General features: G+C 36.2%; 1 protein-coding gene across 7 annotated transcripts in view; it reads right to left on the bottom strand.

The window, feature by feature from the left end:
* bru1 (bruno 1) overlaps window positions 1-13614 on the bottom strand; it is a 956171-nt gene that overhangs the window by 274571 nt on the left and 667986 nt on the right. For all 7 annotated transcript variants that reach the window (XM_067766460.1, XM_067766463.1, XM_067766462.1 and 4 more), the window contains one exon: window positions 12706-12754. In XM_067766460.1, the coding sequence (XP_067622561.1) occupies window positions 12706-12754 (49 nt within the window). The remainder of the gene's footprint in view (window positions 1-12705; window positions 12755-13614) is intronic.

Raw genomic sequence — 13614 nt, 5'->3', positions numbered from 1 at the left:
CTAGAGCATGTACTAACGCGTGTGTGAATATGTAAGTAGCATATATATCCCAGCAAAAACTGCCTAACGCATTCACTTATAAAAATGCAAAGTCTTCAGCTGTCATCTCCTCTATAACGAAAAAAAGTTTGTTCTGGCCATGGCGGAAATATACCAGGTGGTAGCACGCTGACAGCTGATTTGTATTTTTATACTCAGTTGAGCAGAGCTCACATATTATTATATTAACTTTGATTGGATAACGGTTGGTTGTACAGGTATAAAGGAATCGAGATAGATATAGACTTTCATATATCAAAATCATCAGTATCGAAAAAAAATTCGATTGAGCCATGTCCGTCCGTCCGTCTGTCCGTTGACACGATAACTTGAGTAAATTTTGAGGTATCTTGATGAAATTTGGTATGTAGGTTCCTGGGCACTCATCTCAGATCGTTATGTAAAATGAACGATATCGGACAATAACTACGCCCACTTTTTCGATATCGAAAATTTCGAAAAATTGAAAAAGTGCGATAATTAATTACCAAATACGGATTAAGCGATGAAACTTGGTATGTTAGTTGAACTTATGACGCAGAATAGAAAACTAGTAAAATTTTGGACAATGGGTGTGGCACCGCCCACTTTTAAAAGAAGGTAATTTAGAAGTTTTGCAAGCTGTAATTTGGCAGTCGTTGAAGATGTCATGATGAAATTTGGCGGTAACGTTACTTTTATTACTATATGTCTGCTTAATAAAAATTAGCAAAATCGGAGAACGACCACGCCCTTTTTAAAAAAAAATGTTTTTTAATTCAAATTTTAAAAGAAAAGTTAATATCTTTACAGTATATAAGTAAATTATGTCAACATTCAACTCCAGTAATGATATATTGCAACAAAATACAAAAATAAAAGAAAATTTCGAAATGGGCGTGGCTCCGCCCTTTTTCATTTAATTTGTCTAAGATACTTTTAATGCCATAAGTCGAACAAAAATTTACCAATCCTTGTGAAATTTGGTAGAGGCTTAGATTTTAGGACGATAACTGTTTTCTGTGAAAAAGGGCGAAATCAGTTGAAGCCACGCCCAGTTTTTATACACAGTCGACCGTCTGTCCTTCCGCTCGGCCTTTAACACGATAACTTGAGCAAAAATCGATATATCTTTATTAAACTCAGTTCGCGTACTTATCTGAACTCACTTTGTATTGGTGTAAAAAATGGCCCAAATCCCACTATGACCACGCCCACTTTTTCGATATCGAAAATTATGAAAAATGAAAAAAAAAATGCCATAATTATATACCAAATACGAAAAAGGGATGAAACATGGTAATTGTATTGGTCTATTGACGCAAAATATAACTTTAGAAAAAAACTTGGTAAAATGGGTGTGACACCTACCATATTAAGTAGAAGAAAATGAAAAAGTTTTGCAGGGCGAAATCAAAAGCCCTTGGAATCTTGGAAGGAATACTGTTCGTGGTATTACATATATAAAAAAAATTTGCGGTACCCGACAGATGATGTTCTGGATCACCCTGGTCCACATTTTGTTCGATATCTCTAAAACGCCTTCACATATACAACTAAGGGCCACTTCCTTTTAAAACCCTCATTAATATCTTTAATTTGATACCCACATCGTACAAACACATTCTAGAGTCACCCCTGGTCCACGTTTATGGCGATATCAAAAGGGCGAAATCAAAAGCCCTTGGAATCTTGGAAGGAATACTGTTCGTGGTATTACATATATAAAAAAAATTAGCGGTACCCGACATATGATGTTCTGGATCACCCTGGTCTACATTTTGTTCGATATCTCTAAAACGCCTTCACATATACAACTAAGGGCCACTTCCTTTTAAAACCCTCATTAATATCTTTAATTTGATACCCACATCGTACAAACACATTCTAGGGTCACCCCTGGTCCACGTTTATGGCGATATCTCGAAAAGGCGTCCACATATAGAACTAAGGCCCACTTCCTTTCAAAATACTCATTAACATATTTCATTTGATACCCATACCGTACAAACAAATTCTAGAGTCAGGCCTGGTCCACCTTTATGGCGATATCCCTAAATGGCGACCATCTATAGAACTATGGCCCACTTCCTCTTAAAATACTCTTTAATACCTTCCATTTGATACACATGTCATACAAACACATTCCAGGGTTATCCTAGGTTCTTTTTACAACATGGTGATTTTCCCTTACTTTGTCTCCACAGCTCTCAACTGAGTATGTAATGTTCGGTTACACCCGAACTTAGCCTTCCTTACTTGTTTCCTTAACAGAACCTTTTTCAACATCAAAGTCCAAAATATCATGCCTGTAAAAGTCTTTCAATAAATTAGCTTTTTCTGACACTTCTTTCTGAAAGAACGCTGGCACAGATTTTCTGCCACAATTTTATCGAATAAGACAACTTAATTTTTGCATTCCTCGTCCTGAGGTTCTAGACTCGACTTGATGGTTATGCAGCGTTTCAGATGGAAAGATCGTTGGCCTTTCGACTTCTTTCAGGAACACTCTTTTTTGGGTTGCGCAAAGATTCAGAATTTTTGGAATTTTTACGACTGGATCGAAATCCGAGTTTATAAATTTTTTAATAAGAAATTCATGATTCTCACTGATGCGAAAATCTTGCGATTTCTTCGAACCGAGATTTATTTTACTACCACAAGGAGCACACAGTTTCTTCCTGTTCTCATTATGTTCACACTTATGGTCACAAGGATTTGGCATTTTCGAAAAGATAACTCAAACAGTTTGAGCGGCAACTTGATGATCTGATTGGATTCAAAACTAGGGATATACTAAACAAACAAAACATTCATTGCACTAATGTTATATTCTGCCTATCTGCCTTTGTCTCTCTCCCTCTCTCTCTATCTGTATCTCTCTCTATTATTCCATCATTCGCCATCGCATGCTCTTCTATAAAAACGAAAAACGTATGCAAAACAAGTAAGGAAGGCTAAGTTCGGGTGTAACCGAACATTACATACTCAGTTGAGAGCTGTGGAGACAAAGTAAGGGAAAATCACCATGTTGTAAAAAGAACCTAGGGTAACCCTGGAATGTGTTTGTATGACATGTGTATCAAATGGAAGGTATTAAAGAGTATTTTAAGAGGAAGTGGACCATAGTTCTATAGATGGACGCCATTTAGGGATATCGCCATAAAGGTAGACCAGGCCTGACTCTAGAATTTGTTTGTACGATATGGGTATCAAATAAAATGTGTTAATGATAATTTTAAAAGGGAGTGGGCCTAAGTTCTATAGGTGGACGCCTTTTCGAAATATCACCATAAAGGTGGACCAGGGGTGACCCTAGAATTTATTTTGTACGATATGGGTATCAAATGAACGGTATTAATGAGTACTTTAAAAGGGCGTGGGCCTAAGTTCTATAGATGGACGCCGTTTCGAGATATCGCCATAAAGGTGGACCAGGGGTGACTCTAGAATTTATTTTTTACGATATGGGTATCAAATGAAAGGTATTAATGAGTATTTTAAAAGCGTGTGGGCCTAAGTTCTATAGATGGACGCCGTTTCGAGATATCGCCATAAAGATGGATCAGGGGTGACTCTAGAATTTGTTTGTACGATATGAGTATCAAATGAAAGGTGTTAATGAGTATTTTAAGAGGGCGTGGGCCTTAGTTCTATATATGGACGCCTTTTCGAGATATCGCCATAAAGGTGGACCAGGGTTGACTCTAGAATTTGTTTGTACTATATGGGTATCAAATGAAAGGTGTTAATGAGTATTTTGAAAGGGAGTGGGCCTTAGTTCTATAAGTGGACGCCTTTTCGGAATATCGTTATAAAAGTGGACCAGGGTTGACTTTAGAATGCGTTTGTACAATATGGGTATCAAACGAAAGGTGTTAATAAGTGTTTTAAAACGGAGTGGGCCTAAGTTCTATAGATGGACGCCTTTTCGAGATATCGCCATAAAGGTGGACCAGGGGTGAATCTAGAATTTGTTTGTACGATATGGGTATCAAATGAAAGGTGTTAATGAGTATTTTAAAAGGGCGTGGTCCTTAGTTCTATAGGTGGACGCCTTTTCGGAATATCGTTATACAAGTGGGCCAGAGTTGACTCTAGAATGCGTTTGTACAATATGGGTATCAAACGAAAGGTGTTAATAAGTGTTTTAAAAGGGAGTGGGCCTTAGTTCTATAGGTGGACGCCTTTTCGGAATATCGTTATAAAAGTGGACCAGGGGTGACTCTAGAATGCGTTTGTATAATATGGGTATCAAATGAAAGGTGTTAATGAGTATTTTAAAAGGGCGTTGGCCTTAGTTCTATAGGTGGACGCCTTTTCGTGATATCGCCATAAAGGTGGACCAGGGCTGACTCTAGAATTTGTTTGTACGATATGGGTATCAAATGAAAGGTGTAAATGAGAATTTTAAAAGGGCGTTGGCCTTAGTTCTATAGGTGGACGCCTTTTCGTGATATCGCCATAAAGGTGGACCAGGGCTGACTCTAGAATTTGTTTGTACGATACGGGTATCAAATGAAAGGTGTAAATGAGAATTTTAAAAGGGCGTGGGCCTTAGTTCTTAAGGTGGACGCCTTTTCGAAATATCGCCATAAAGGTGGAACACGGGTGACTCTAGAATTTGTTTGTACTATATGGGTATCAAATGAAAGGTGTTAATGAGTATTTTGAAAGGGAGTGGGCCTTAGTTCTATAGGTGGACGCCTTTTCGGAATATCGTTATAAAAGTGGACCAGAGTTGACTCTAGAATGCGTTTGTACAATATGGGTATCAAACGAAAGGTGTTAATAAGTGTTTTAAAAGGGAGTGGGCCTTAGTTCTATAGGTGGACGCCTTTTCGGAATATCGTAATAAAAGTGGACCAGGGGTGACTCTAGAATGCGTTTGTATAATATGGGTATCAAATGAAAGGTGTTAATGAGTATTTTAAAAGGGCGTGCGCCTTAGTTCTATAGGTGGACGCGTTTTCGAAATATCGCCATAAAGGTGGACCAGGGGTGACTCTAGAATTTGTTTGTACGATATGGGTATCAAATGAAAGGTATTAATGAGTATTTTAAAAAGGAGTGGGCCTTAGTTCTATATGTGGACGCCTTTTCGAGATATCGCCATAAACGTGGACCAGGGGTGACTCTAGAATTTGTTTGTACTATATGGGTATCAAATGAAATAATAAGTATTTTAAAAGGGCGTGGGCCTTAGTTCTATAGGTGGATGCCTTTTCGAGATATCGCCATAAACGTGGACCAAGGGTGACTCTAGAATTTGTTTGTACGATATGGGTATCAAATGAAAGGTGCTAATGAGTATTTTAAAAGGGCGTGGGCCTTAGTTCTTAAGGTGGACGCCTTTTCGAAATATCGCCATAAAGGTGGACCAGGGGCGACTCTAGAATTTGTTTGTACGATATGGGTATCAAATGAAAGGTGTTAATGAGTATTTTAAAAAGGAGTGGGCCTTAGTTCTACATGTGGACGCCTTTTCGAGATATCGCCATAAACGTGGACCAGGGGTGACTCTAGAATGTGTTTGTGATATGGGTATCAAATTAAAGGTATTAATGAGGGTTTTAAAAGGGAGTGGCCCTTAGTTGTATAAGTGAAGGCGTTTTAGAGATATCGAACAAAATGTGGACCAGGGTGATCCAGAACATCATCTGTCGGGTACCGCTAATTTTTTTTATATATGTAATACCACGAACAGTATTCCTTCCAAAATTCCAAGGGCTTTTGATTTCGCCCTGCAAAACTTTTTCATTTTCTTCTACTTAATATGGTAGGTGTCACACCCATTTTACCAAGTTTTTTTCTAAAGTTATATTTTGCGTCAATAAACCAATACAATTACCATGTTTCATCCCTTTTTTCGTATTTGGTATATAATTATGGCATTTTTTTATTTTTCGTAATTTTCGATATCGAAAAAGTGGACGTGGTCATAGTCGGATTTCGGCCATTTTTTACACCAATTCAAAGTGAGTCCAGATAAGTACGTCAACTGAGTTTAGTAAAGATATATCGATTTTTGCTCAAGTTATCGTGTTAACGGCCGAGCGGAAGGACAGACGGTCGACTGTGTATAAAAACTGGGCGTGGCTTCAACCGATTTCCCCTTTTTCACAGAAAACAGTTATCGTCTTAGAATCTAAGCCTCTACCAAATTTCACAAGGATTGGTAAATTTTTGTTCGACTTATGGCATTAAAAGTATCCTAGACAAATTAAATGAAAAAGGGCGGAGCCACGCCCATTTTGAAATTTTCTTTTATTTTTGTATTTTGTTGCACCATATCATTACTGGAGTTGAATGTTGACATAATTTACTTATATACTGTAAAGATATTAACTTTTCTTTTAAAATTTGAATTTAAAAAAAAAATTTTTTTTAAAAGTGGGCGTGGTCGTTCTCCGATTTTGCTAATTTTTATTAAACAGGCATATAGTAATAAGTGTAACGTTCCTGCCAAATTTCATCATGATATCTTCAACGACTGCCAAATTACAGCTTGCAAAACTTCTAAATTACCTTCTTTTAAAAGTGGGCGGTGCCACTCCCGTTGTCCAAAATTTTACTAGTTTTCTATTCTGCGTCATAAGTTCAACTCACCTACCAAGTTTCATCGCTTAATCCGTATTTGGTAAGGAATTATCGCACTTTTTCGATTTTTCGAAATTTTCGATATCGAAAAAGTGGGCGTGGTTATTGTCCGATATCGTTCATTTTAAAAAGCGATCTGAGATGAGTGCCCAGGAACCTACATACCAAATTTCGTCAAGATACCTCAAAATTTACTCAAGTTATCGTGTTAACGGACAGACGGACGGACGGACATGGCTCAATCGAATTTTTTTTCGATATTGATGATTTTGATATATGGAAGTCTATATCTATCTCGGTTCCTTTATACCTGTACAACCAACCGTTATCCAATCTAAGTTAATATACTCTGTGAGCTCTGCTCAACTGAGTATTAAAAGGACCCCAATTGAGCGTTTGTTGACGCTTCGGAGTTTCGTAATACTCAAGAGTCAAAGATTTTATCGAATGCTTTTCTTTCATACGCGTTCTCGATTTTATTATCATTACGTATTTTTCATTAAAATATGTGAGAAAATTACTCTCGATTATACTCTATATTCTGCTAACCGACGTGATAATCAGGGTAAGATATTATCTAAAAAATCGGACCATAAATAATGAATATCTCAAGCACACGAACCGTTACGATTTTGGGATCAAATTTTTCTATTTTCTGGCCTCCTACTGCATAGTTCTGCTATTTCAGTTTTTTTCGTTATCGCAAGGAAACCTAATCCACCTTCCAGAACACCGCGAGCAGAAGAGAACAAGGGCCAGGTGGAAAACGATTGAAACTCCCTTGGTGTGACCAATTGGCGCCGGTTGGCAGAGAGAAGGAGCGACTGGCGCGCCTTGGTTGATGGCCATAACCGTTTAAACGGTTAAGCGGCAATTAATTAAGTAAGAATGCATTTTCGCATAAAAAGCCTTAACAACGCAATGAAAAATAAGTAATGAAATTCGCATATATGTAAATAATCAAAATAACTCCATAATATTCTTGGCTTTTTTTGGAATATGTTCTATAATATATGTGAATTATCGTATTCTTGTTTCGTTTATTTAATTAATTGAGAGAAAGTATTGCAAAAAATATATAATGAATATCTATAAATATAAACTGCAATTTGGTTTATATTTTATAAGAAATATCTTTTCCCTATCTCAAGATATTTTAATATAATTCGTATTTTCATATACAAATGAAAAAAAAATCAGTTTCTTCGCCAATTTATTTGAATACTTTTATACAAAAAAGTACCATATTTAATACTATTTCACAAAACGGCCTCTTCTGTTCCTCCCCTTCCTTTCACCATTCGTATTATATGGGAGTTTTCAAATTGAGCTGTCACTACATAGAACACCTGGCTTTATTACATTATGAATCCAGCCTAAGAAAATTATATACTAATGTTTATAAATAAAAAAACATATTTAAGGCCGTTTTCTCAGTTAACTTTAATACCTATCTGCCCGATAAACAAAAATTTGTATAAAATTTTTTAAATTTACATAAGAATATACAGCCCTAAATCTGAATCCATTGTCCAGTTCCGAACAAACACGAACGAGAAATATGTAAACAAAAAAATTTTTCTGAATTGAAAGATAAATCCAACCTAAGAAAATTTTATATTAATTATCTAAATAACTATTTATATAATATACCTTTATATTTTCTTTCAGGAGTAAATATGTCTTTAAAAATTCATTTTCTACACTCCCATTTAAATTTTTCCCACAAAATCTTGGCGATGAAAGTGACGAGAATGGCGCAAGGTTCAAATGAAAATGATTGAAAGTCGGTATCAAGGATTCGGGGATGTCCTTATGATGGGTGACTACTTTTGGTTTCTCATAAGAGAAACCGATCGTAATCTAAATAAGCGTCAAAACAAGACACAAATCTCTTTTCAATTATAAATTAAGATCATTGAGTTAAGACAGAATCATGTACGTATGCTATTATTTGTAGGGTACTTAAGTTTTACTACATGGATATATTTATTTGAATGCTTATAACTTTTGTATTAGTCCATCGATTTTGTTGAATGAAAGCTTATTTTTTTTGTAATAAAAGCTTTTACAAGAAAAAAAATCTGCAAAAAAATAAAAAGTTTTCGAGATCTTTCCTCGCAAAGTACACATTTTTTTATATATTTACAAAAAAATTGGACAAATCCGCAATGATTATTCGTTATACACAATTTATAGAAAATTGTATTACCTTTTAAAAGCTTCAAACCGTTTTGGAATTTCTCAGTTCGTTCGTGAGATATATATGATTAAGTTGTTTTTTTTTTGTTTTTGAAGAAACGGTTATTCGTAAATATCGTAAACTTTACAATAGAATTAAAAATAACCTTGATTTTAGGAATCAGGGTGTGATTTTACATACATAGGAATTTCATAATGGCGTCTCTGGTGCATTTTGGCTGTAAACCAGTGATCACTGGAAATGAAATATACTTATGTGTAATTTATACAAATAAAAAAAACTACGTAAGTTTAAAAATATATTTATCCGGCTTTTATTTTTTCCACAGGTATGAACAGAAAACTCTGTTGGTGTAAAAGTTTACGCTATTAATCTAGAAAAAAAAACAGAAATATCTGTTGTTTCAATAGATTTCATTGTCAGAGTCATTTCGACAATAAACACTGTTAATTTAACGATTAACGATTTGTGTGCAGTTGATTCAAAATCTTGTTGCGATGGATAAAAATTGACAGAAATTTCGGTTGAATTGACCCGTATATCGGTTGATTTTACCAGTCTTTTTCTTTCAGTGTATTCTTTCTCTCTCTCCATCTTTCCCCTCACTCATTTTCCCCGCCATATCTCTCTATCTTTGTCCCACTCTATCTCATTCTCCATCCCTCTTTTCTCTCCCTCATGTCTTTATTTCGGATTCGCATGTATATTTATCAGTTTTGCCAGGTTGATGCGACTAAATCGAATATCACAATGAAAATTACTTTAGAGCTCTCAGCAACATCTTTCATCTGATATCCATATTACCCACACATTCTAGGGGTATCCGGGTCCACGTTTTGGCCTTTATGTTGAGACCCTAGTCACCCAAAGGTATGAAAATTACCCTCTACTAAAGCACTCATCAACAGCTTTCTATTTGTTATCCATATTCTATAAACACATTCTACAGGTACCCGGTGCACGTTTCGTCCTATATCTCGGGACCCTGTACGTAGATCGCAACCAAGCCTATGTAATAACCACTGCGTGAGGTATACGTTTGAACTAAATCGACCAACGCATCTCTTCAAACACCGGCGAACAACTAACACACATTTTAGTCTTTTTATATATGTGACCCGGAATATGAAAAGGTGGCTTATGACTCAAAAAAGAAATTGCGAGAAACAGCTGTTAAAGATAAACAATGCATTTCTTCAGTTTCTTAGTAGATACCTTCTTTTTTTGAGTCATAAGCGACCTTTTCATAGGCCGGGTCACATATATAGATTTTTATTTTTCACATTTCACTACAATATTAAAACGAAATGCAGATATTCGTTGCTTTTGAAATTCGGCTTAAAAATTGCACATGGAACAATTAAACTCTCCTGAATTAAAAAAATGTCTTAGTACCTCTAAATCGCGGGCCCCCTCAGAAACCCCAGGCCCGTGGGGTATCCCCGGACAACACAGTGACACGTGATTTTTATATATAAAGACTAGCAGACCCGTCAGACGTTGTTCTGCCATAAATTTGGTCTATCTCCATACATTTTAATAAACTTTTTCCGTCTAACCCTGCCCCCCCCCCCCCCTCCTCTCTTTTTCTTAATCCTTTTATTCACTCCTCCCTCCGTCTTTTCGCTTTATCTATCTCTATTTTCGTCTCACTCTATCTCTTTCCCAGTCTCCTTCTCCTTCCGTCTTCTCTCTCCTCTAAAGTTTTTCCCATTCTTCTTCATCCCTTTTTACCAGGCAAATGGAATAGGATGTATGTAAATAGTTATGTGGGTATTATTAATTAATGTCTTTATTTCGGCTTCGCATGCACATTTATCAGTTTTGCCAGGTTAATGCAACTAAATCGAATATCACAATGAAAATTACTTTAAAGCTCTCGGCAACAACTTTCATTTGATATTCATATTACACACACATTCTAGGGGTATCCGGGTACAGGTTTTGCCCACATCATGAGACCCTAGTCACCCAGCGGTATAAAAATTACTCTGTACTAAAGCACTCATCAACAGCTTCAATTTGATACCCATAATGTAAAAACACATCCTAGTGTTACCCTGATGCACGTTTTGGCCTATATCTCGAGACCCTTCACAAATAGGAATGAAAACTACCCTTTACTAAAGCACTCATCAACAGCTTTCATTTGTTATCCATATTGTATAAACACTTTCTAGGGGTACCCGGGTCCACGTTTTGGCCTCAATCTCGAGACCCTTGTCACCAATAGGTATGAAAACTACCCTGTACTAAAGCACTCATGAAAAGCTTTCATTCGTTCTCCATATTCTATAAACACATTCTAGGGGTACCCGCGTCCAAGTTTTCGCTTATATCTCGAGACCCTAGTTACACGCGGGTACGAAAAATACCCCGCATCAAAGTACTCCTAAAAAGCTTACATTCGATACCCATATTGTACAAACATATCCCAGGGTTACCCAGGTCCACGTTTTGCTCTCAAGACCCTATCCAGAACGGGTTAAAATTAGCCTATGTCTGTCTCCTGGTTCAAAGCTACCCCTCCACCAATTTTCAGCCAAATATGTTCATCCGTTACTTCCTCTTCAATCACTCTTTATCTATTAAAAAAAGCGCATCAAAAGCCGTTGCGTATTTTTAAAGGTTTAAGCATTCAAAGGGACATAGGGACAGAAAAAGCGACTTTTTTTATATTATGTAGTGATGTATGTACATCCATACTTACCTATAAACCTACGCCCGAAGTTAAATAACGCAGCGAATGCTATATATGTACGTATGTATGTGTCGCATCAAGCCTCACTCAAAAGCAATTAGCGCGGACAGTTCACAGCGAACAAACACACATACGCATTTTTTGATAAAAATGTTACTTTTCTTTAAACAATTTGGCTGATATAAAAAAGGAATCAAGTATTTTTTGTTTGATGCATATCAAAGGTAAATATTTCAAAGTTTTACTGAAAAGTAGAATTTTTTAAATCCATCCATCCGTTTATGAGTTATAGCTGTGTAAACAAAAATTTTATGATTTTTTACTACATTTTGGCAATTTGCCACGCCCCTATAATATATACCTTCAAATTATATTAACTGTACCATCTCACGTAGCTAAGCTTTCAAATGCAAAAAACCGTTTTAAAATGGGAGAATTCTGTGTGAAGTTATGTGCATACATGGCATTTAGCGACTTTATTTTATAAGATTTATAGATTATTAGCTATAATATTAATAAATTGAGGATTTTAACACTTTGTCCGATTGAATAAAGGAAAGAAAAAGTTATTGATATCGGTCAAACCGTTTTTGAGTATTAGCAAAAATATTTTTCAATTAAAAAAATGTTTTCCGTAAAAGACCCTTAGACAGGGGAAATTGAGTCAGGACTAGGGGACACTGTAAGGTAATAGGAGTCAGCATGGTGCCCATGGCCTCGCACAAGTTGCGCTAATGAGGGGGGTAGACATTCTTTCTTCAACTCCTTCTTTCCCTAGGATACTTTTTTTTTTATCCATCTAGGCATGAACCTCTTTTTTTGTGAAGGTATCTGCGGGCAAGGCAGGCGAGCACAACCCCGCCCCATTCGATGAGATATTACTGGAAGCAAATAACATTTAAGGAGATAAGTTGATAATGAGCTGGCGGATATACCCAGAATATTTTCTTTGCACATACCTCACAGCAGTTTTCAAAAACTGCTTGGTTAAATTTCCTTGTGTACCAAACAGGAAGTCCTATTTTAGTTAAAGAAATATTTTAGTTAACCTAGGGATGTCGATCCCGGAATACCGGTATTTTTATTTTCTTGAACTCAATGTAATGTTTTTTGATTTCTGCCATACATATTTTGACTGTAAAACGTGTAAGTTAAACCGTATGACTGTGTTGCTTTGACTTACCGTTTCGGTTTTCACTATCCGCCGGCTTCATCTGAATTGGATGATACATCTAAAATAAATAAAATTACTTTAATTAAATATTTTGGAAAAAAATTTATACAACGCGGCATCAGGAAGGACAAGATATCTGTTACAATTAAATCCTGAAAACCTCTTCAAAAATGGTTGTCACTTATGTATACATATACTTTTGGTACTGCTGGAAAGCTCATTTATTAGTGATCGATTTTTATACTCAGTTGAGCAGAGCTCACAGAGTATATTAACTTTGATTGGATAACGGTTGGTTGTATAAGGGAATCGAGATAGATATAGACTTCCATATATCAAAATCATCAGTATCGAAAAAAAATTTGATTGAACCTTGTCCGTTCGTCCGTCCGCCCGTCCGTTAACACGATAACTTGAGTAACTTTTGAGGTATCTTGATGAAATTTGGTATGTAGGTTCCCGTACTATATAGGTACTCATCTCAGATCGCTATTTAAAATGAATGAAATCAAACCATAACCGCGCCCACATTTTCGATATCGAAAATTTTGAAAAACCCAAAAAGTGCGATAATTCATTACCAAAGACGGATAAAGCGATGAAACTTCGTAGGTAAATTGAACTTATGACGCAGAATAGAAAATTAGGAAAATTTTGGACAATGGGCGTGGCACCGCCCACTTTTAAAAGAAGGTAATTTCAAAGTTTTGTAAGCTGTAAGAAAAATCGGAGAACGACCCTGGTCCACATTTTGGCCGATATCTCGAAAACGCCTTCACATATACAACTACCACCACTCCCTTTTAAAACCCTCATTAATACCTTTAATTTGATACGCATATCGTACAAACACATTATAGAATCACCCCTGGTCCACCTTTATGGCGATATCTCGAAAACGCGTCCACCTATATAACT

The sequence above is a fragment of the Eurosta solidaginis genome, chromosome 2 (genome assembly GCF_040869045.1).
Source record: "Eurosta solidaginis isolate ZX-2024a chromosome 2, ASM4086904v1, whole genome shotgun sequence".
In the NCBI taxonomy this organism is placed as follows: Eukaryota; Metazoa; Arthropoda; class Insecta; order Diptera; family Tephritidae; genus Eurosta; species Eurosta solidaginis.
The sequence above is the reverse complement of the archived record's forward strand: the minus strand, read 5'-3'. Positions and strand labels throughout refer to the sequence as shown.